Genomic DNA, 22,369 nt, shown 5'->3' with positions numbered 1-22,369 from the left:
TATTTTAATAATTCCATAATTTCTGTTTTAGCCGCTCAGACGAGGGTGGTAGTAGCCTAGTGGGTAACACACTCGCCTATGAACCAGAAGAATCCCACTTACTACCATTGTGTCCCTGAGCAAGACAGTTAAGCCTAAGTTGCTCCAGGGAGACTGTCCCTGTAAATACAGATTGTAAGTCGCTCTGGATAAGGGCGTCTGATAAATGCTGTAAATGTAAAACTACATTTCCCACAATGCCACGGGGTCAAACTGCGCCTGCGCGGTAAAAGGCACAGTCACGTGATCGTCATCATATGACGAGCACCGTTTGTAACTGCTGCTCGCAACTTTTGATTGTGCATTAAAACTGTAAAACGTTCATTACAGCAGAACTTTGACTTTTTATGTTTTATGTTTTTATGATAAGATGGCCTACAGTAACCCAGCGATTCTGAATTCCTCTTCAGGCTGCGAGCAGTAATGGGTCCGCTCACGCTGCTCGTCCTGATCAGCCTTCTCTCCGCCGGCTCCCCGCAACCCAACTTCGTGCTCATCTTCGCCGACGATCTGGGATTCGGGGACCTGGGGGGCTACGGCCACCCGAGCTCCGTGACCCCCAACCTCGACAGGCTGGCGGCGGGGGGGCTGCGGTTCACCGACTTCTACGCCACCAGCCCGGTCTGCAGCCCGTCCAGGTAACGACCGCATGTTCCAGCGCTTCTGCTGGATCTTCCGCAATGTGGTCATTTCGTGATCGTCTTCGTAGAGCCTCACTGCTGACCGGCCGGTACCAGACCCGCTCCGGCATCTACCCTGGGGTGCTGTACCCGGGTTCTAAGGGGGGTCTCCCACTGAACGAGACCACCATCGCAGAGGTCCTGAAGCCCAGGGGCTACGCCACCGCCATGATGGGCAAATGGCACCTGGGGCTGGGACTCAACGGCACGTACCTGCCGTGGAAGCAGGGCTTCGACCGCTTCCTGGGGATCCCTTACTCCCACGACATGGTACCCCGATTTACACGCAAGTCGCAGAGCAGCCGCATCAATCATATCCATTTATCGGGAAAAAAGAGACGTGTGCTCGGCATTCCGTATTCCTGGTAATGGTTCTTCTTTCCCAAAGGGTCCCTGCCACAACCTGACCTGCTTTCCTCCCGACGTCAAGTGCTTCGGGACGTGCGACCTCGGCGTGGTGACGGTGCCCCTGATGAAGGACGACGTCATAGTGCAGCAGCCGGTGGACTTCCTGCAGCTGGAGGAGGCGTACAGCGACTTCGCCGCCGACTTCATCAGGAGCTCGGCGGCGAGGCGGCAGCCGTTCTTCCTGTACTACCCCTCTCACGTGAGTGGAGGTGCGGCCCCTCGCCCGCTCCGGTAAACGCCGGCGCCCTAACGGCCGCGTCTGTACCCCTGCAGCACACGCATTACCCTCAGTACGCCGGGAGAGGGGCGGCGGGGAAGTCCCTCCGAGGGCCGTTCGGCGACGCCCTGCTGGAGCTGGACTCCACCGTGGGGGCCGTCCTCCGCTCTCTGGAGGACAGCGGCGTCACCAACAACACCCTCGTCTTCTTCACCGCTGACAACGGGTGCGTGTGGAGTCCCCGCTCGTCTGAAGGCGCCCCGAGCGGCCGTTTCACCTCTGGGTTCGTCCCCCAGGCCGGAGCTGATGCGCATGTCCCGCGGGGGGAGTTCTGGCCTGATGAAATGCGGTAAAGGCACCACGTACGAGGGGGGCATGAGGGAACCGGCCATCGCCTACTGGCCTGGGACCATCGAGCCTGGTAACGCTCCGGCTTTCCTCGTTTGGCGCTGTGGCGGTGGTTGTGGGCCTTCATGATCTGTTTCGCAGGGGTCACTCACGAACTGGCCAGCACTCTGGACGTCCTGCCCACCTTCGCAGAGCTGGCTGGAGCTGAGCTGCCAAGCGTCCCTCTGGATGGGGTGGACATGAAAAGCATCCTGTTGCATCATGGACGTGTAGGTGGTGACGTTTTACTTCTGTTTTGTGACTTTATGGGATGATTTATGTGGTAGTAGCCTAGTGGGTAACACACTCGCCTATGAACCAGAAGACCCGGGTTCGAATCCCGCTTACTACCATTGTGTCCCTGAGCAAGACACTTAACCCTAAGTTGCTCCAGGGAGACTGTGCCTGTAAATACTGATTGTAAGTCGCTCTGGATAAGGGCGTCTGGTAAATGCTGTAAAATGTCAATTTAACATGACTACGAGTCCCTCTAGTCTGTCCATGGTCCTGCAGTGGCTGGAAATGGTGATATGAATATATATATATTCCAGATCCAGTGTTCGGGGAGCACTAAGACCGATATAAAACATTTCTTACAGAGTGAGAGGGAATCCATGTTCTTCTACCCCACCGATCCCAGTGAGAAGTACGGCGTATTTGCGGTTCGGCTGGGGAAATACAAAGCTCACTATTACACACGAGGTGAGGGACAATTTCACGTTGGAAATACGTTGGACACGCCTTCATTTCCTCTCGTCCCCGCCCAGGCGCGGCACACAGCGACACGACCCCGGACCAGGACTGCCACGTGACCTCGTTCCTGAAGGCCCACGACCCGCCGCTGCTGTTCGACCTGGAGGCCGACCCGTCGGAGAACTACGACCTGGCCACGGAGGGTCACCCCGAATACGTGGACCTGCTGAAGCGCATGCAGCAGGTCCGGGACGACTTCCAGGCCTCCATGCAGTTCGGCGAGAGTGAGATCGGGAAGGGCGTTGACCCTCAGCTCGAACCCTGCTGCCGGCCCGACTGCAGCCCCAAACCAGACTGCTGCCGCTGCGGCTGAAGGACCAATCAGAACCCAGGATTTCAGCCACCCGGCCAATCAGACGCCCAGACGTTCTGTGGACAGGTTTAACGCTCTGGAGTGGAGGGAGATGATCTCATGATGATCTTGTGACCGACACATGAAATCGGTAGAAAAGTGATCGTCACATGACCAAGATTTTTTAAAATAAATAAAAAGGGAAAGGTTCGGTTCAGAAGTTGATGTGTTGTGTGATGATCCACGTTTGATTATTTTAGTGTTTAGTGTACGGTACAGTGTTTACAGTGTCAGTGTGGAGCCTGATATATCACTGTAAGGACCTTGGGAATATTTTATTGCTTGTACTTCTTTCTTTCGCTGATGTAACCTGATTGACATTTTATGATTTGATCATTTCTTCATGTTCCACAGGAATCACACCAGAAGTTATCTATGAAATAAATTTAATTACAAAAAATAACATTTTTGTACTGTTTGTTACTGATGGCTAGATATATTAGCAACAGGAATATAACCTGAAACTCTTATTTATTTACAATATGGTACTTGAAGAAGGTAATTGGGAAGCAAAACTAAATTAATATTTAATTGATCAGAAGCTTATCAATACCAGGTCACCACTTGTAGTTACAGACTGAATAATACTTATTCAGGTCCCATTGCACTGTGACTATCCTGTGAGGCGCATCATGAGGACAGGCAGATACGGACAGAGAAGTTCTTTCTCTGCTCACCAGTAGGTGGCGTCACAGGACTCACTTTTCACATTACCATTCATATGGGAACTTTTTTGTGGACTGTGGTCACTGCACATCAGATATTGGTCAAAGTTGTTCAAATCCTTACTTTTACTTTTTTTTTTTTTTTTTTTAATAAAGTTCATATTAGTTGCCCTGTTTGGAGTTCTTGTCCCCTGTTTTTTTCAGCAACTTACAATCAGTAGTTACAGGGACAGTCCCCCCTGGAGACACTCAGGGTTAAGTGTCTTGCTCAGGGATACAATGGTAGTAAGTGGGGTTTGAACCCGGGTCTTCTGGTTTATAGGCGAGTGTGTTACCCACTAGGCCACTACCAGGCTACCCATACTTGCTCTTACACACAGTGGAAGTCGACTGAGTTGAGTCCTTCCGTGCTCATGTCCATGCCGGTCATCACCGTACCAGAGCCCCTCTGAATGCTGGGTATCTTCACACTGACCACATGACCTGAGCAAGACATTTAACCCTGAGTGTCTCCAGGGGGGACTGTCCCTGTAACTACTCACTGTAAGTCGCTCTGGATAAGGGCGTCTGGTAAATGCTGTAAATGTAAATATACTGTAAATTAAATATGATGTGAAAACCATTTTTTTACTTTATTTAAATGGGCAATTAAACCTGCGTGTTCCTAATGTCTCCAGCAATGTGGCTGCCATGTCTAAAATGTGTCTTTCCTTCTTTTTCTCAGGACTGCAGAGACACAGCTGCTAAAGTCACCAGAGAGAGAAAGAGAGAGACGTCTCTCAATGATATCTCCGCTCCTCTGTCCACCCGCGGCCGAGTCAGGGCCAGGACGCTGCTCCCCCCATCTCAGGCCCCACTTCACCTGGCTGAGCATTAAACCAGGCCTGAGAAGACATGTTCCTCAAACATCTATAGTTTTACAATATATTTACTTGACTATTATAATATTATATATTCTAATATTATATTAATATTATATTATATCACTAATTTTATATTTACTATATAATATTAGTATATGATTAGTATATGAGAGCTTGGAAGCCAGAATTGATACTGTACAGTTGCATCAGGCTCATGAATATTAAAACTGTTATATAATATTAAAACATGGAAGGTTTTCATTATGACATCGTTCACAGTACATAGAGTGCAGAGTGGCATCAGCGAAGGAGGAATATCGGAACTGGAAAGAGATGGGACCCAAAAATCAAAGAACAGTCACATTAACTCATCATTCATCTTATTCTTATTCTCGTTTGTTTTCTAGTTTTTCCTTTCTATTAAGCTGTAAATGTGGATTAAAGTGAAAAGTGAAGTGATTGTCATTGTGAAATGCAGCACACGGTGACACGGTGTGTGGGACCTCAGTGGTACCTTGGCGGATCGGGAATGCAAGACAGTTAATTCACCTTCATATTTAATCGTTTTATTGCATATTAAGACTTATAACATGATTTATTCTCCACAGTCACCACAGCAGGTCAAAAGGTCTGGTTGTCCTACACAATTGACAAATGGCAAAAGTTTTACACCGGATGGCCTTCCTGACCGAACCATCCACATTTATCCAGGCTTGGACCAGCACCAAGAAATACGCTGTCACGTGGGTCACCAGTGGCTACGTTAACATGACAATTTATTCTAAATAGTGATTTAAAACAGTAATGTTTGACAATAATGGTCATTCAGCTTCAAATATTTTTACATGGAATATGGGTTGGGCTTCATTTCCCCATAATTTATCATTATGAATAACATTAAAATAAATATATAGACAACAGATGTTCAAAGGAACTGAACATTTTCGAATAGAAACAAAATGCAGCAGCACATTTACATTTACGGCATTTGGCAGACGCCCTTATCCAGAGCGACTTACAACGTGCTTCCATGTCACCATGGATGAAGAGATCAGTTCTGGTTCACTAGGACCCCCAACTATGAATACAATCTTTTTATTCACTCTGTTGTAGATTCTGTACGACTGATCTTCAGCCTTCCCAAGTTCTCCACACCGCCCCTCTGCTACGTTCCTCCACTGGCTCCCAGTAGCTGCACGCATCAGGTTCAAAATACTGATGCTGGCCTACAACATTTACATTTACATTTATGGCATTTATCAGACGCCATAAAAGGAAGGTAAAAGGAAGACGCTCATCTAGACTCTTCTCCGTCTTGGCCCCTCGGTGGTGGAATGAACTTCCAGCTCAGTCACTGAGCACCTTCACACGGCAGCTCAAGACCTTCCTCTTTAGAGAATGTTTAGATGAACTTGTAACCTTCTTCTTGTCTGACTTCTGTATAGAAACCAGAACTGACCACTTCATCCATGGTAACATGGAAGCACGTTGTAAGTCGCTCTGGATATGGCCGTCTGGTAAATGCCGTAAATGTAAATGTGAATGTGTTGCATCCTGGCCACAAGGGGTCGCTGTAGGACACATATGCAAATAACATAAAACAAATAGAAACAGAGACATACTTATGACATCAAGCATATATTTTATTTGTAAGACCAATCCATGACAAGGCAGTGACTTTTTTTTTCCTCTTTACATGTCCTCATTTTTAAAGATACAAGATTAATAGTTAGTCACATACTGATTTGTCCTAGATATACAGTGAAGGATCGCAATTATTTATTCCAAGTCCAAAAGTATTTAACTGTTACGCTTTAGCTACAGAAGCTAGGAGAATCCATTGGAGCTAGTTGTGCCTCGGTACTGATGTGGCGTAACAGCCATTCCACGCATGGGAAATGCCGGAGTAAACGCTCGGGAGTAAAGTAACGGAGCGGTTTATGCGCTGATAACGATGCCAACGGTCACGAGTTCTGCTGTTCAGAACCCGAGTGGGAGTCTAGCTGTGAAGCTCTGCTAAGAACCGGGTTCATTAGTCTGTAGTCATTGTACCTGCAGAAGAAAGACTGTGTCTGGAGAGCCGAGTATGACACACATAAGACAGCAGACGTGTGGTAAAATGCAGGAGTAAAATCACCCAGTTTTGGAGATTAAGGATTTGAAATGTACATATTTATTGTTAGTAACATACTCAACAGGAAGCACACAGCATGGTCATCTGGACTCTAGAGTATTTACAGCAATCTAACTGACAGCAAAAAATCACAATGGAATTCTGAAAACTCCTCCGCTAGTGTCGTCATCACAAAGGGACAGGTTGGACAGGCAGAGACGGGGATGGAGAAGGTGGGCCAGGTGTCGAGAGAAGCAACTTTAGCAGGCCTATACGGTTATCTGGAAGCCAGGCTACTGAGGCAGCAGGATCTCTTCCCAGCGCACACGTCACACGATCCACTTTCCAACGGCTGAGCAGGAACCATCCTGAGATAGTAACGTGTAGATGCTGATAGTGCTGTGGGCCACAGAACATCTCTGTTCACTTCATGTGTCAGAAATGTGAAGTAATGGAGCATATGGTTTATGAGGGATGAACAGGATGATCTTTCATCCACTCCCCCTTCACACCGCGGTAAAAAACGTATTATTTCGTGTTGTGTTTGGTAGAACATGCTCTGGTGTAACCCTTACTCGGATCTGTACACGACGCTTTATGATAAATAGGCACGTCTTCTGGGTCTGCGGTTTGCTCTGCTTCTGGTACTGTAATTAAAATGATTTGACTTGAGATGACCAGCGATTATTCCTTATATAAGGTAACTAAATTATTATCAAAACCACATCTAGCAACAACGTTCCTGAAATATCTACATAACGTTCCCGCAACATGTACATAATGTCCTCAGGATGTCAAGTAAACCCCACACTCTGATGGGACCTTTAGGGGACATTGAGGGGACGTTTTGGGGACATTGTTTTCCATAATGGATAAAAAGTGTGAAAATGTACTGGTTTTGCTCCAATCATCCATTCCTCCTCATGCAAACCAATCACGAAATTACGCTGCGGCATCTGAAACGCGGCATTCGAAATGGATTTCACAGTCAACAGAGTCGACTCAATCTGCTAAATCTCAGCAATCCGGTTGCCTCCATGCCTACAGTGGCTAGACGACCCTCTACCAGACAGTGTTCATCCTACTCACACCACAGTTTTCACTTCCTCAGGAGTTTATTTACATCGGACCAAACGCACAAATTAAAACCCTTCGCTTGATGTTCTGTAGCTCACTTCCAGTAGTGAGATGAACTTCTAACAACGCTTGAACCGGTGAATGGGCAGACCCTGTTCATCTTATGTGTTACCATGGTTACGGCTGCAGATGCTACTTACATAAAATGCCTCCTATTGATTATACATACGTATGTACAGACAGACACTCACAGACCCACGTGAGCTTGACCAGCAGACCTCCTGTTTCTCATGTGTCGATGTCAGCACAGGTCGAAAAATTTGCATGTTTCAGCTTCAAAGAAACACACATATGTACAGAAAAGCTGAATCAGTACAAACCATCTTGGATGCTTTCCGGTATCGTTGAGTGTCTGTTAGCATACCCCTTTCATAGCCATGCATTTAATCGTGTGGTCATTTTTCTTTTTGTCCAGTACTAGAACATAATCTAGATGTAGGTAAACTGGCAATCTGTTAAAAAGATGGCAGGGAACTCAATAAATGGATGAAGAAGATAAACACAGGACCACAAAGCGTAGAGGAAGGTCCCAGTCTGGTCTTGGACGAGAAGGAGGCCTATGTTACATCAGAGAAAAGCTACCATGTGCCCTCTGGTGGCCACTGTGGGAACAGTTTCCGGTGATGGGAGGGCTGTTGCCATGGTGACCTACTCCAGATAGATGTCCTCAGTTGGACAGGCGTAGTCCAGGTGCTCCTGGTAATACTCCTGAAAAGCCCGCCTGGGGAGACACACACACAATGGCCATTATGACCCAGTCTGGGAGACTGGACTGTTTAATAATGCACAGCTCATCTGCTGCTGCTGATGATGATGATGATGATGATGATGAAGACTAGACTCTGGAACCATTATCATTCCGGCCTCTGTTCTTTCTGATGGATTGTAGAGGAGGATAGTTTACAGACACTCACCCCACACATTCTGCAACGCGGCGCATGGACTCCTGGGATACAAAAACGTGACAGGCAAACCGGTGCAGCATCGGGTGCTTGGTAATGAATCCAAAGTAGCTTAAAAATGCAATAAATATAACATAAAGACATTTTAAATTCTACAAAATGTTCCGTGTCTGCGTCTGGTCTTGCCATGAGTGCTGCATGTAAACTTTACCAGTTGTTCTTTGGGTGGCACCCGCAGAAGGAGATGTTCTTCATCTGGAAGAAGTGACTACACCTGTCAAACTGCAACAGAAGAGAGCGTGTCAGCTTTAAAGATCAGCGTCTACAACACGTTCAGCGTAGCAGTCCGATCTCAGGGTTCGGTGGCGGGCGACAGCCATTAAAGATGAGCATTGCTTGGTGGTCCTTTAATGAGAAAAATGAATCCAAATAAGAATTTAATTAACAGAACCAGAGTTCAAATGTGAAATATAACTTTTATGTGAATATATCTTTTAATTTCTCCAGTACCGATGACTTTATACTTTATTTATGAAGTAGTTTTAATGAGTCTAAGAGTGCTTTCACACCTTAGTTCGTTCGCTTTGGTCCGAATCAGTCGGTGAGTGTCTAACATTTTCCCAAATCCAGAAATTCCTCTCTGCTGATTGGTCAGATGTATCACCGCGAGAACAACAAAAGTAAATGCAGGAAGCAGACGACACTGAAATGTTCTCATAAGTCACCGTTCTCAAATCATCTGTCTTGGTCCTGGCCGCACCGGAGTTGGCGGTTTGATTCGAATGGAGACCGCCTGTTTTTGTGGGTCTCGTTGCGGGACAGGAAGTTGATTCAAGCACTGTATGCACTATATAAGCACATTTATGACAACTGTTTCATAGCATTACATCATGTAATTATTCAAACTTAAATGAACTAATCTGCACTCAAAATGTGAGCTTTGAAGGGGGCTGAGGTAATTTAATAAAGAATGGATTTCATCTCCCTCACCTCTTCCGACAGGTCGAAGTCATCGTCGAGGCTCATGATGAGTTTCACGCCCTGCAGGCTGATCTCCAGCTCGCACAGGGACGGCGGGCGCACGTGCAGCGTACGTTTCCGCGACGTGGCGATCTGACCGGGACAGAGCGGCACCCGTCAACCTCAACCTACGACTGCCACCGCATTCACCATCGCGTCTGAGCAGGAAACTAAAATATGTCATTTACAGGCATGTGGAGCATACTACACCTTTTGCATGGCAGCACAAAGGATGCCGTTGCCCTGGTGATAGGGCACCTCCACCGAGCCCAAGAACTGCACGGTGAAGCTCTCCACCCAGCCCGGGCTCCTCTTCACACCTACACAACACCACCAAAGCTAAAGACTGAGCAGATCAGCACATCATTCTGACCTTCCAGAGCACACTTTATCTCCTCCTCACCCAGAGGCTCCTTGGCTTGACCTACGACCTCGTGAGCGTAGTAGGCAGGGAAGATGCCCCTGGCACCCGTGCGCATGTTGTAGCCGTGGTACCAGAAGTCGTCCTCCTCTTGCTCCACGAACAGCGGGTCGTCCACATCCAGCTCCAGTTCATCTTTATGCCGAGGGATGAACCTGCAGTGGTCAGAGGTGAAAGTTCACAAATTGTGTCTCTGTCAGCTGACGTCAGTTGGGGAGACATATGCATGTTATATGCATTCATATATAGAGGTAAAGTTATCTTTGGCGTGGTTGGTAGCCATAAGGCCAGGAGCCAGACCATTATGCTGCAAATCAGTGGTAGTGAGAAGGTATCTCCCAACCTACGTATAAGAACTTTGAGTTTGAGATGGGGCAGCAAGTAAGGAAGCAGGTCTTCCAAAGGGAACCATCAAGGTGCCACTGAGGTCCCCTTGATGATGGTCCGCACTGCTCATGCTGCCCACTGCTCACCAAGGGTGATGGTTAAATACAGAGGACACGTTTCACTGTGTGCCGTGCTGCAGTGTTTCACAATCACTTGACTTTCCTTTTTCACTTTGATTTCCATAGAAAACAGGCCACTTACGCCTACAGTTTGGTTCAAGACTCAGTATGAAGGGTTGGTTCCTCACCTGAACACAGCACGATGGGTCTGCTCTCTCTCCTCACCATTAACGGTGCAGGAGAACAGACCGAACGACTCGGTACCTGTGAAGACACACACACGGAGAACAGAGCCGAGTCACTGAAAGAGTCATGAGCCAGTCTCTCACAGACATGATTACTGATCTATTCATATAAAATTAACACCGCACGTCCTCCACATGCATCTCCAGAATAGATCTTCAAGATGTGAGAGTCATTATCCCTTCATTAACTATGTAGGAAGGACCCCTGAAGATCTTCCCATTCTGACCCTCATCTCACAACTTTGGAACACCAGCAACACGTCTCCTGATGGCATGTGTGTATTTACTCACTGGACGAGCGGGACGTGCCGTTGACGAACACGTTGAGGAACTTCTTGGAGAAGGGCAGGTCGGCCTCGGGCGAGGAGTCTTCCTCGGATGAAGAGTTGATCAGCAGGCCGGGCCGGCCGCGCGCCGCGCTTCGGAACTCCGCCTCGGGTCCCTCGTCCTCGTCACACACGGTGGAGACGCCGTCGCTGTCCTCGCTGAGCAGCGAGGTGCAGCGCTTCAGGCTGACCAGCTCCAGCGTGGTGTTCTCGTCCACCACCAGCGTGTACTTGACGCTGTCGTAGGCCAGCGACTCGTCCAGCTCCCGCGCCCGCAGCGGCTGGAACGCCGGCGTCTGCAGCTCCCACACGCTCTCGTCGATGGGCGGGGAGCTGTCCAGGTAGGGCTCGGAGGCGAAGGGCGAGCCAGAGCGCTGCGGCGACTCGTCTTCCTCGTCGTTGTCGGTGGAGTAGCTGAGGTTGAAGCAGTGGTTGGTCATGGCCGTGGGGATGTCCAGCGTCAGGCTGTTCTTCACCTCGGTGATTCGCTGCAGGGACTCGGGGTCTGGCCTGGTCTCGCGACCCTCGTCCTTGTCGCTGACCGCGCTGTCGGTCGGGCTGGGCGAGCTGAGCTCCTTCACCCGGAGGTCGTTGTCCGGTTCCGCTTCTTCCGTGTTCTTCACCTGGTTCTTCTCTGCCGTTTTTGTCTTCTGGCTGGACGTGATGGTGTCATGGGTGAGCGTTCCCACGTCTTTACCTGCAGAACCATCGTTCCCATTGTCCCCTTCGTATCCGTTCGTCGACTGCACACTCTGCTTCTGCATGTCGGTATCGGCCTCAGCGAACGCATCCACGTCAATGTCAGAGGACGGAGAGATGGTGTCGGAGATGGAGGTGGAGCGTTTGAGGCACTCCTCGGGGCAGCTGATGGGGTAAGAACCCTCTGAGATCATCTTGTTGACGAGGTTGCTGAGCAGCCAGGGCGAGTCTGAGTTCTCGCTCAGCTCGTCCTCCGACTCGGACTCGGAATCGCCCTCACTGGTTCCGTCGTAGTCGTCTGCACACGGCATGAGCTTGGGCCCAACGGGGAGGTAGAAGGAGCGCTGGAATCCCTCCAGACTGTGGTCAGGTTCCACCTTCAGCACCAGCTGCTGGGACGCAGAGTCCTCGCAGGGGACAGCGGGAGGCAGAGTCTCGTCCGGGTCGGCCTGGTGCTCGTACCCAATCTCCTCATCGTCAACGTTCTGCAGCCCCATCAGTGCCTGGCCATCATCGAGGTCCTGTTTGATGGGCTCTGGCTGGCCGAGAAGAAGCGAGGTCTTCAGGCCAACAATGCCACTGTCCTGTTCGGGGTCAAGCTCAGGGTCAAGCTCGGGGTCAGAGGTCGGAGAGCTGGCTTCCTCTATGGAATTGGTGAGGTGGGAGGAGCGGCCGCTGCTGGAGTCGCTGCTCAGGTCCAGCTCTGTCTCCGAGATGGAGGAGATCATGTGACTGACCAGCGTGCCACCGCAGGCGAACGCCGCTTCGAGCTCCACCTCGATGTCCGAGTCCGAGCCCGGCGAGCTCAGGTCGTCGCTGTGGCGGTCCGACTCGGCGTAGCGCTGCGTGTTCATGTCGGCGATGCCGGGGTCGGACGAGGGGGAGGTGGAGTCGTTGGCGGACTGAGGTGGAGGACCAGACGAGACGTAGCTGGAGAAGGAAGGAGGTTCGCTGGGCTCAATGCACGGGAACTCCACGTAGCTGGAGCCCTCGGCGTCCTTCCTGCCCTCTCTCTGGACCAGGAAGTCCTCCACGTCAAAGATCTTGTCCAGCTCCGTATCGGACAGCGGGGTCTGCGCCTCGTCGTTGCCGAGCGGCGCCGTGGACGACAGGCACCTGCTGGTGCCGTCCAGCGTCAGGTCGTTCTCCAGCTCGTCCGCCGTCTCCGTGGTGAGCGTGTAGGTGTTGTTGGAGGGCCGTGAGCAGCAGGGCTGGAGTTTTCCCGGTCCGACGTGCAGGTCGTGGTCCACCTCGGTGTCGGAGCACTGGGACACGCACTCGTCCACAGAGCGGACGTGTTCCGGCGCCGCGGGAGAAACGTCCGGGCGCTTCTTCAGCTCGGACGCGTTAGAGCCACCGCACGACTTGTGCTGACCGAACGAGCCTGGAGAAGAGGAGAGGTGGGAGGCGGGCAGAGAGAGGGACAATGATGAGGACTCACATGGACACAGAGACAAACCCAAAAGTAATTTCAGGGACAGAGAGAAAAATAGGGCTGCACAATCTTTAATTTTTCAATGTGCATTGTGATATTACAGAAAAATGTGCCTAATTTGAATTTAATTTAATAATATAATAATGAATATAAATTATTGTCCAGTTGTCAGTACAATTACCTTATTGGCTGAAACACAAGACAACTCTTGTCACAACATGTTCTGTTTGTAAAAATTGGTTAAAAAAAAAAAACAACATTTTTAAAAGGAGTTCGCTTTGTGTTAAATAAGAAAATGAACAAAATCTGCTAATCGGTGGCCAGATTGGTCAGCTTCATGCCAGATGGTGGGTCCTGAATTTAAATTTGTGCTCCGCATTGCTCAGTTAAATCTGGCCAAATTATGACCGAAACACTGAAACGCCTTTACAGGTTTCACTATTCTCATGGTCATTTTCATGGTCATTTTCGTGCTTTTGGAACATCACAATGTACAGCGCACATCATGCAGCCCTGAAGAGAAATGTAGGTGGGGATGGCACTGAATGTCGTTTTATAAGGACGGGGGGACAGGTAGGGAGGATTTCGGGGTGAAGCTTCACAGTCAGAGTGGAAATTTATGGTCATGACGTGGATCAGCACAGCCCCGCCAGTCTGTTTTACCGTATTCTGGCCGTTCGCGTCTGTTGCCTTCAAAGTCGTACAGTAGGGGTCTGCCTGGGGACTGAGCTGCGTTTGGGGGAGTACCTTTGGGTGGGGCAGTTTTGCCGGGAGCACCCACACATGAACCGGTCACATGGTCACCATCTTCCAGACATGAGTGGGTTGGAGACAGACGACCTGCATACACACACACACACACACACACACAGAGAGAGAGAGAGACAGGGTCAAAATCAGGACCAAGTCTTACTTGTCTGAGATACATGAATTACATTTCCGTAGCCTAATCCGACATCATCAAATGCTCTTCCCATAATCTATGATTATATATTTCATACACATCTCTCTTTATTGGAAGCTGTTGTTAAACATAAATATGTGTGTGTGTGTTAAGTTAGGGGCCATTACTGGAAATATAAATAAAATAAATATTTTTCTACTCAGATCATTCTAATGTAGTTGCTGTGAGGAGGTGAGATGAAAATCGCCAGTGCAACGTGGAGCGCGTCATTCGCCATGGCAACAGAAGCTGCAAACCTGCGCTGCGATTGGCTGAGGGAGGAGGAGGAGGCGGCTCCAGCACACTCACCCTGAGAGGCGGGGTTTCGCAGAGAATCCTGCCAGCTTGATTTCCGGGGAGAAACGCCACTACTGTTGTTGTTCAGCGAGTCCTGAGAGACGAGCGAGGAGAGAAAGAAGAGAGGGAGAGAGGGAGAGAGAGAGAGAGAGAGAGAGAGCAGGAGGGAGAGGGAGGAGCCAATGAACTCAACTATGAGAGGACGCTTCATGGTTGGTGTGCATCAGACGCGGCGAGTACCTGGGACACCGCAGTAGTGAGGTTGAGGGTGGTGGGTCGACTCTTGAGCGAAGGGGAAGGTGGAGGGGATGCTGAGGGAGAGGGTGGAGCCTCGGGGTCTTCATTGTCTTCGTCTTCGTCTTCATCGTCAATCATCTCAAATTCCTGGAAGTCGTCTTGGAATGAACACACCGGGTGGTGGAACTCGTTCTTCTCCAGAATCAAACAGTCCTGTGGGGAGAAGAGGAATGGACTCGTCCGTGAACATTTTACTCACTAGCTTTTTTAATGAAAGCTGAAAAGGGGGGAACTGAGGAAGATTCACTGGAAGATGCCGTGGAGCTGCGGCTGAGAAGGTGTGAAGGAGCAGGCCACCGGGGAGCAGTGTGTGGGGACGGTGCTTTGCTCAGCAGATTTCAATATATCTGCATTATGTCCTCCAAGGTGATGAACCCACTCGCTCCAGATCACGTGAATGCATCACTGCGTCAGTGTGACAGAAGTTACCACGATCGTGGGCTTTGCAGCTCTTCTGACGTTGGGCATTTGTGTAGTATGTGGTAGTAGCCTAGCGGGGTAACACACTCGCCTATGAACCAGAAGACCCAGGTTCAAATCCCACTTACTACCATCGTGTCCCTGAGCAAGACACTTAACCCTGAGTGTCTCCAGGGGGGGACTGTCCCTGTAACTCTGGATAAGGGCGTCTGGTAAATGCTGTAAATGTAAATGAAGTCAGGCGCTGATGTTGGTTGAGAAGGTCTGGCTCACAGCCTCGGCTCTCATTCATCCCATGCATGTGAAGCTCATCTCCACACCCAACTCTCTCTCTCATCCATGCCTGTGTGGACCTTCCATTGTACGCTGGCCCCATGTTGGAACAGGAAGATGTCTTGGTGTGCTAAAGCATGCATAGTTTTTCTCGCTGGAACTAAGGGGCCACGCCCGACCCCTGAAAACCAACCACCATAATCCAATGAACACATGAATTTGGTGAATTTTGATGGGTATTTCCTTCAAATCATATTCAAAACTACGAAACAAAAAGAGATCCTAGAAATGCTACATCTCACCAATCTCACCCTTTGTAGGAGGCACATGGCCGAGTTTTGGAGATCGGGGGATCGCGGCAGAACACGCGTATCCGTTGGTGTCGATGCAGTCGGGTTTAAATTTTTATCCAGTTTAACTTTTAACATCAATAAACATTTAAAAAATAAAAAGAATACACTTAGTGCAGCTATTGATGGAGGGAGACTAAACTGATTCATATTCATATCTACGCAGCCTTAATAAATCAGAAAACAGAATCAGAAAATCTGAATCAGAAAACGTTATTAATCCCGAGGGCAATTGCTTAATTGATCATAATCATGCTCACGTGCATCAAACCCTCAACATGTCTGTATTGTAGATCCATGCATATTGTGGTGGTAGTAGCCTAGTGGGTAACACACTCGCCTATGACCCAGAAGACCCGGGCTCAAACCCCACTTACTACCATCGTGTCCCTGAGCAAGACACTGTGTCCCGGGGGACTGTCCCTGTCACTACAGGTGTCTGATGAATGGCATAAAATAAAAATGTATATGCAAAGGTAATATTTGCTCTGTTAATCTGGTCCTCTGAGACGTCCACCACACCGTGTCTCAGAGACACGTCATTCATCAAGGGCGGCCGTGCGCTCCCCACACTCACCCCGTCCTTCTCTCTGCTGATGCTGACCACAGCAGAACGAGCGTGGTGCAACGCCGGGGTGAAAACGGAGGCATGATGGGCAGGGAGGCTGAGATCATGTATCTACATGCATCTTCATCGTTCTTCCTGAACTCTGTCTGTCTGCTGCATGGAATGTCGGAATTTTACTTTTCTTCCAGCCGCTGCGTCGCCGCCCCTGCAAAGCTGAAGCTAAACGCGTTCTGACTTTAATTAAAAGACTCTGATTAAACAATCGCTTTTTAATTAATTTCCACATGCATTAACGGCGCTGACGGGAGGAGAAGAACGCTCTCCAGCCTGCCATCGTCCCGTTCTTCTGCTTGCTGTTAACACAGACAAACGTCACGTCGGCAGATTTTACTCCCAACATCAGCCTCTTATGTAAAAATCCGTCACTTCTGAACCCGCTGCTGATACACACACACAAACACACACACACACACACTCACACAAGCCTCTGCACACAATTAATAAAACATGAAACTGCACTTGATAACTTCTTCTTCCTCTGCCGATTCAGAACATCTGACAGCTCAGTGAACGGGCCGCGTGTAGCCGGGAGGTTCCTGCTTCCAGAGTGGTGCACTGCAGGTCTTCTCACCGCAAGCAGACGGTTTCATTCATTCGCACACACACACACACACACACACAGCAGACAGACCAGTCGCAACAGAGAGAACTTATTCATGCAGTGAGCTTTTTCCTGCCCCTTTTTAGGTGGATTTTCTGTCCCGCGCCGGCAGCCCTGCGGTTTATCTTCATCACACTCGGTGCAGCTCAGATGCTGCTTGATACGCAGCGTGCTGATTCAGCAGCTGAATCTCTGCAACGGCGCGAAGAACAAGTCTGTAGCGAGGGACACTCGTCCATCCCATCGCAAAATAAACATTACTTCTCCACGCGGTGTGTTTTTTTCATATTGTTCCTGTGGTTCCATCGTTCGTATTTTGCATGTATTGGTGTTGCCCAAACCCCCCTCAGCTGACTCGTCTTGACGTGGAGGACGTTCACCCTGCCAAGGAGAGGAACTCCAGCAGCCCTGCAAAGACGTTCACGAGTTCAAGAACGTCGGGAAGGACAGGAACGTAGACACAATCCCATGTTGTGGCCATGAGGACGTCATCATGTGCGAATAAGAGACCAAAGCAGAGACCGTTCCTTTCTAAGCTGACCCTGTCCAGTGGTGTCCAAGCAGGTACGCAAGCGGACCCGTAATCGGAATATGAAGTGAAAGTGAAGTGATCATTGTGAAACACAGCAGCACAGCACACGGTGCATACAGTGAAATGTGTCCTCTGTATTTAACCATCACCCTGAGTGAGCAGTGGGCACCATGACAGGCGCCCGGGGAGCAGTGTGTGGGGACGGTGCTTTGCTCAGTGGCACCTTGGCAAACCTTCTGATAACGGGGCCGCTTCCTTAACCGCTAGGCCGCCACTGCAGGTGGCAGGTTTGCAGGTTTGAATCCTGACCCGCCAAGGTGCCACCGAGGTCCCCTTAATGAAGGTCCCGTCCCCACACACTGCTCCCCGGGCGCCTGTATTAACTGCACTCCTCCACTGTCCAGCGTCTTCAACACCTCTGGACAAATCTCATCCGTTCCTGCAGCCTCAACCAGCATGGACCACCACAGCAACGTCAGTTCCAGTCATGTGGTTTCTCCTGATCAGAAGGCATCTCCAGCAGGGCGAGGACTTCCATTCACCATTCACCATGTCCTCAGCGGCAGTGTTTCATAAAACATAACTGCCTTCAGCTTGTTATGATCGCTGTTTTTCAGAATCTTGTTTAATAATCGTTCATAACTACTAAGATAAGATACACAAAATTTGCTTTCCACTTGCGGCCATGATTAAATCCCAGTTATCCAGGACATGGCATGATAGTCTTGACCTTGCATTGGCAAACACCCTTGGCCACCAGTAGGGTACATGGAGAGATCTGGTTCCCAAAGTGGTTGGTGCGTCAGGGATCCATGGGGGTTACATCTTCCAGACACTCACAGTGATATTCATGTTCCCTGGAATCAGTGTCCATACTGTACAACACATCTCCAGCATTTATCAGACGTCCTTATCCAGAGCGACTTACAATCAGTAGTTACAGGGACAGTCCCCCCCTGGAGACACTTAGGGTCTTGCTCAGGGACACAATGGTAGTAAGCGGGATTTGAACCTGGGTCTTCTGGTTCATAGGCGAGCATGTTGCCCACTAGGCTACTACCACCCTTCTTATCAAAAGATTCCTAATCGCCTGCACTGTACATGTGGCCCGCAAAGCAAAACAAAAAGAGCTGACTCAGAGGACAGGAGGTCAGAAGGACCTGCGTGATGACGGGCCCTGGGTCCACTATATAAGGGCCACAATCTCCCCGGAGTAGCCGTGTTCACGAGCAGAGACCGAGCCACCATGAAGAGTCTGATCTTTCTTCTCGCTTTGGCCGTCATGTCCGAGGCCCTCCACAAGTAAGACTTGCTTTCCTTTAGAACTGCAGCTCAGTTTGGTCACCCGCCTGATGGACGTATTTGTCCACATTTCTGGAATTGTGATTTTTGAGTAACCGTCTGGTGTGTTTTTTTGGTGCAGGGTGCCTCTGACGAGGGGGAAGTCCATCAGGCAGATGCTGAGGGAAAGGGGCGTGCGCCTGCCTTACACTGACCCCGCCCTCAAGTACCAACCCCGCGAGGTCCTGGCCACCTCCGGCATCGACCCCATGAGCAACTACAATGACGTGAGTGACACTCACCTACACTCCAACTTCCATCCCTTTCCACCATCTTACCACCCTGTGGAGACACCATGTACATGGAGAACTTTCATCAAACAACCACAGTCCTAAAAAAGTTGAACTAGCTAGACTGGTCCATAGTGTTTCATGAATAGTTTCATCTTGTCTCCAAAGCATTCAAGTTGAAAAGATCCAGCCAGCCAAATCCTTGTCTTTGAGAAGAAATGTACAGGTTTTTCTCCGTCTTTCAGAACGAGTACTATGGAGCCATCACTGTTGGAACCCCACCCCAGTCCTTCCAGGTGCTGTTTGACACTGGTTCCTCCAACCTGTGGGTGGATTCAGTCTACTGTAGCACGCAGGCCTGCAGTACGTCTGTTCATTACGACCACGCCCCCATGTAGTGATGTTCAAGGCTCCTGAGTGCATTTATCAAAACATCACCGTCTGTCTTCCCAGCAACCCACACCCAGTTCAACCCTCAGCAGTCCTCCACCTGGTCCAGCACTGGCCAGACCTTCTATCTGCCGTATGGAGCTGGTAGCCTGAGTGGTCTCTTTGGCTACGATACTGTCACTGTGAGTGCGCTGGATGTACTCGTACTGTTCATTCCAACAAACAGGCACGTTCCTCCTCACATGTCCCTGTCCCTCCTCTCCTCAGGTGGCTGGCATCACCATCCAGAGCCAGGAGGTGGGTGTCAGCACCAATGAGCCCGGTCAGAACTTCGTGGTGGCCCAGTTTGATGGTATTCTGGGACTGGCCTACCCCAGCATCTCAGCAGGACAGCAAACGCCCGTTGTGGACACCATGATACAGCAGGGTCTCCTGCAGTCGGACATTTTCGCCTTCTACCTGTCCAGGTACAGCATACCGACACACATCGTTGTATGTTCTGAAATTCGAGGCACTGGTCAGTGATGGAATTGGTCAGAGACAGTCTGGAGAAATGCATAATGGTTCCTGCTGCTTTTCTGATTGGACAGCGGTGGCCAGGGAAGTGAGGTGGCCTTTGGTGGCGTGGACCAAAACATGTACACCGGGCAGATCTACTGGACTCCAGTCACTTCTGAATCCTACTGGCAGATCGGAATTCAGGCGTAGGTGTTTTATTATTTCAGTATTTGGACCCACGAAGCCGTATTCAGAGTAAAATGCGATGGAAATGTTTGTATCTTGGAATGAAGATTCCTGGTGGGCGGTCAGGCCACCGGCTGGTGCTCTCAGGGCTGCCAGGCCATCGTGGACACTGGCACCTCCATGCTGACTGCCCCTCAGCAGGTCCTGGGCTCACTGATGCAGTCGATCGGCGCTCAGCAGGATCAGTACGGACAGGTACGGTGACTCCGGAGAAGGTGGAGCTTTTGAGGAGAGCTGAAATGATGTCTCTCTCTCTCTCTTTCAGTATGTGGTGGACTGCAGTCAGGTGAGCAGCCTGCCCACCCTGACCTTCACCATCAGTGGGGTGGACTTCCCTCTGCCTCCCTCGGCCTACGTTTCCCAGGTGAATCAATGGGCCATGTCTTCCTGGACGAAATGGACGGCAGCCATGATGCTGATCCTCATTTCTCTCTCTCCTGGTCTCCACAGAGCTGCACCATCAACATCACCCCGACCTACCTGCCCTCACAGAACGGGCAGCCCCTGTGGATCCTGGGAGATGTCTTCCTCAGGCAGTACTATTCCGTGTACGACCGCGCCAACAACCAGCTGGGCTTCGCCACCGCAGCCTAAACGGCCCCCCCGTCCCCCGCAGACCTAATCAGAAGACGTCAGTTCCCATCATCCCCGGAGCCTGGAAACACGGCATCCCCAGCTGTAACAGCCACCACCCTGGAAAGATCTGCACTCTGAGCAAGCTGCTGAATGGAACCTCTGCCTCCTATAACATCTGCGGAGCTGCACTGCAGCTGGAATACGTACAAATCTCATGCACGACCCAAGACAGTTTTCTTCTCTGTTGCTGTCCAATAAATTTCCTCAAAACAACAAATCTGGTGTTTTAAACATGACTGACCTGAACATTTATTTTTATTTTCCATACAGCCGCCGAATGTTCCATTATTCATCGGTACAAGTGTGAGTGTGTTTGTGTTAATTAAGGTCTGATGAAATATACAGTAAAATCCTCCATTGGCAACATGGAAAATATAATAACCAGGGACCATGTCAGACAAACTCTCACACACACACACACACACACTCATACCCAAATACACACATTTTAACCAACAAAGTCGTTTTATTATACGTTGCGCCTTACTTGCTATATAGGCTCTGCTTTTTTATGACCCATATTCCAATTAAGAGAAGTTGCTTTTTCACTAGAACAAGCACTGTGAACATCTCATTCACACCTTCTTTACAAGAGAAGAGAATGGACGCAGGGAGGAAGAAGAACCTGAATTCTTCCTGGAACCTATTTGAGATGTTGGCATTAAATTCCACTGTCAATGGACACACACGCACACAGATCCGGTTGTACAGAACACTAGAATCTAGGAGAGTAGCGAGTTGTGTGAAGCTGAAGATGAAAATCACACCGCAGACAATGGTTCCACTTCAGCAGTAACATGGCGGTTAACATTACAGCATGGGGCCGGGTCCATACCTTGTCATATGGGTCAGAGTCATAGTTGAGGCCAATTCCACAGTCGTCTGTGATCTCGGACAGATCTTCATCATCAAACTCCTCCAGACTGATGTCATGAGCTGGTCTGAAAGGAAACAGGATGATGGTTAGAGAACCACACTTAGTGAAAATGGTTAGAGAACAACATGAGTGGAACAAGAGATTCCTCAGACCATCCTGACCATCTCAGCATATCTAGTGAAGTGATTGTCACTTGTGATACACAGCAGCACAGCACATGGTGCACACAGTGAAATTTGTCCTCTGTATTTAACCATCACCCTGAGTGAGCAGTGGGCAGCCATGACCGGCGCCCGGGGAGCAGTGTGTGGGGACGGTGCTTTGCTCAGTGGCACCTCAGTGGCACCTTGGGATCGGATCAGGATTCGAACCGGCAACCTTCTGATTACGGGGCCGCTTCCTTCCGCTAGGCCACCACTGCCCCACATGTCCTGAACATGAAAAGTGTCCGACAGTGGCCTCTGAATTCATTTGGCATCGATGGCATGTGAAGTTTGTCATGATTAGTCGCCGGCGGGAAGTCCGATGCAGGATTACTATTGGCGGAGAGCTCAGTTTCCCGCTGGAATCAATACAGCAGCTTTCTGTCGGTCTGCAGCACCAACTGAAACAGCCCGATACCCACCATGATCCAAAACCACGACCTGTAAAGCTTTACTGAGGGTACAGTACGTATTTTCCACATCTACACACCACTGCCAG

At 49.6% G+C, this 22,369-nt stretch overlaps 3 protein-coding genes across 4 annotated transcripts in view; 2 read left to right on the top strand and 1 right to left on the bottom strand.

Annotated features, from left to right (window-relative positions):
* Positions 1-292: 292 nt before the first annotated feature.
* arsa (arylsulfatase A) lies at positions 293-3,239 on the top strand. The gene is made up of 8 exons (XM_028958663.1): positions 293-677; positions 749-989; positions 1,108-1,326; positions 1,401-1,570; positions 1,641-1,765; positions 1,834-1,961; positions 2,331-2,433; positions 2,499-3,239. Exons 1-8 carry the CDS (start codon positions 463-465, stop codon positions 2,795-2,797), a joined length of 1,500 nt encoding a protein of 499 aa, XP_028814496.1. The 5' UTR covers positions 293-462; the 3' UTR covers positions 2,798-3,239.
* Positions 3,240-5,986: 2,747 nt separating this feature from the next.
* mapk8ip2 (mitogen-activated protein kinase 8 interacting protein 2) overlaps positions 5,987-22,369 on the bottom strand; it is a 30,418-nt gene continuing 14,035 nt past the window's right edge. The window contains exons 2-13 of one of the 2 annotated variants that reach the window (XM_028957351.1): positions 21,626-21,731; positions 14,589-14,798; positions 14,361-14,442; positions 13,772-13,948; positions 10,940-13,057; positions 10,592-10,667; positions 9,940-10,112; positions 9,747-9,856; positions 9,507-9,629; positions 8,728-8,798; positions 8,529-8,627; positions 5,987-8,335 (exon numbers count right to left, since the gene is read on the bottom strand). In XM_028957351.1, coding sequence (XP_028813184.1) covers positions 8,263-8,335; positions 8,529-8,627; positions 8,728-8,798; positions 9,507-9,629; positions 9,747-9,856; positions 9,940-10,112; positions 10,592-10,667; positions 10,940-13,057; positions 13,772-13,948; positions 14,361-14,442; positions 14,589-14,798; positions 21,626-21,731 — 3,418 coding nt within the window. In that variant the 3' untranslated portion in view covers positions 5,987-8,262. The remainder of the gene's footprint in view (positions 8,336-8,528; positions 8,628-8,727; positions 8,799-9,506; positions 9,630-9,746; positions 9,857-9,939; positions 10,113-10,591; positions 10,668-10,939; positions 13,058-13,771; positions 13,949-14,360; positions 14,443-14,588; positions 14,799-21,625; positions 21,732-22,369) is intronic. The other variant, XM_028957352.1, reaches the window with a different exon arrangement.
* On the top strand, positions 18,696-20,757 carry LOC114766539 (gastricsin-like). The gene is made up of 9 exons (XM_028957354.1): positions 18,696-18,751; positions 18,873-19,017; positions 19,266-19,383; positions 19,474-19,592; positions 19,678-19,877; positions 20,001-20,114; positions 20,202-20,349; positions 20,420-20,535; positions 20,607-20,757. Exons 1-9 carry the CDS (start codon positions 18,696-18,698, stop codon positions 20,746-20,748), a joined length of 1,158 nt encoding a protein of 385 aa, XP_028813187.1. The 3' UTR covers positions 20,749-20,757.

The sequence above is a fragment of the Denticeps clupeoides genome, chromosome 17 (genome assembly GCF_900700375.1).
Source record: "Denticeps clupeoides chromosome 17, fDenClu1.1, whole genome shotgun sequence".
Taxonomy (NCBI): Eukaryota; Metazoa; Chordata; class Actinopteri; order Clupeiformes; family Denticipitidae; genus Denticeps; species Denticeps clupeoides.
The sequence above is the reverse complement of the archived record's forward strand: the minus strand, read 5'-3'. Positions and strand labels throughout refer to the sequence as shown.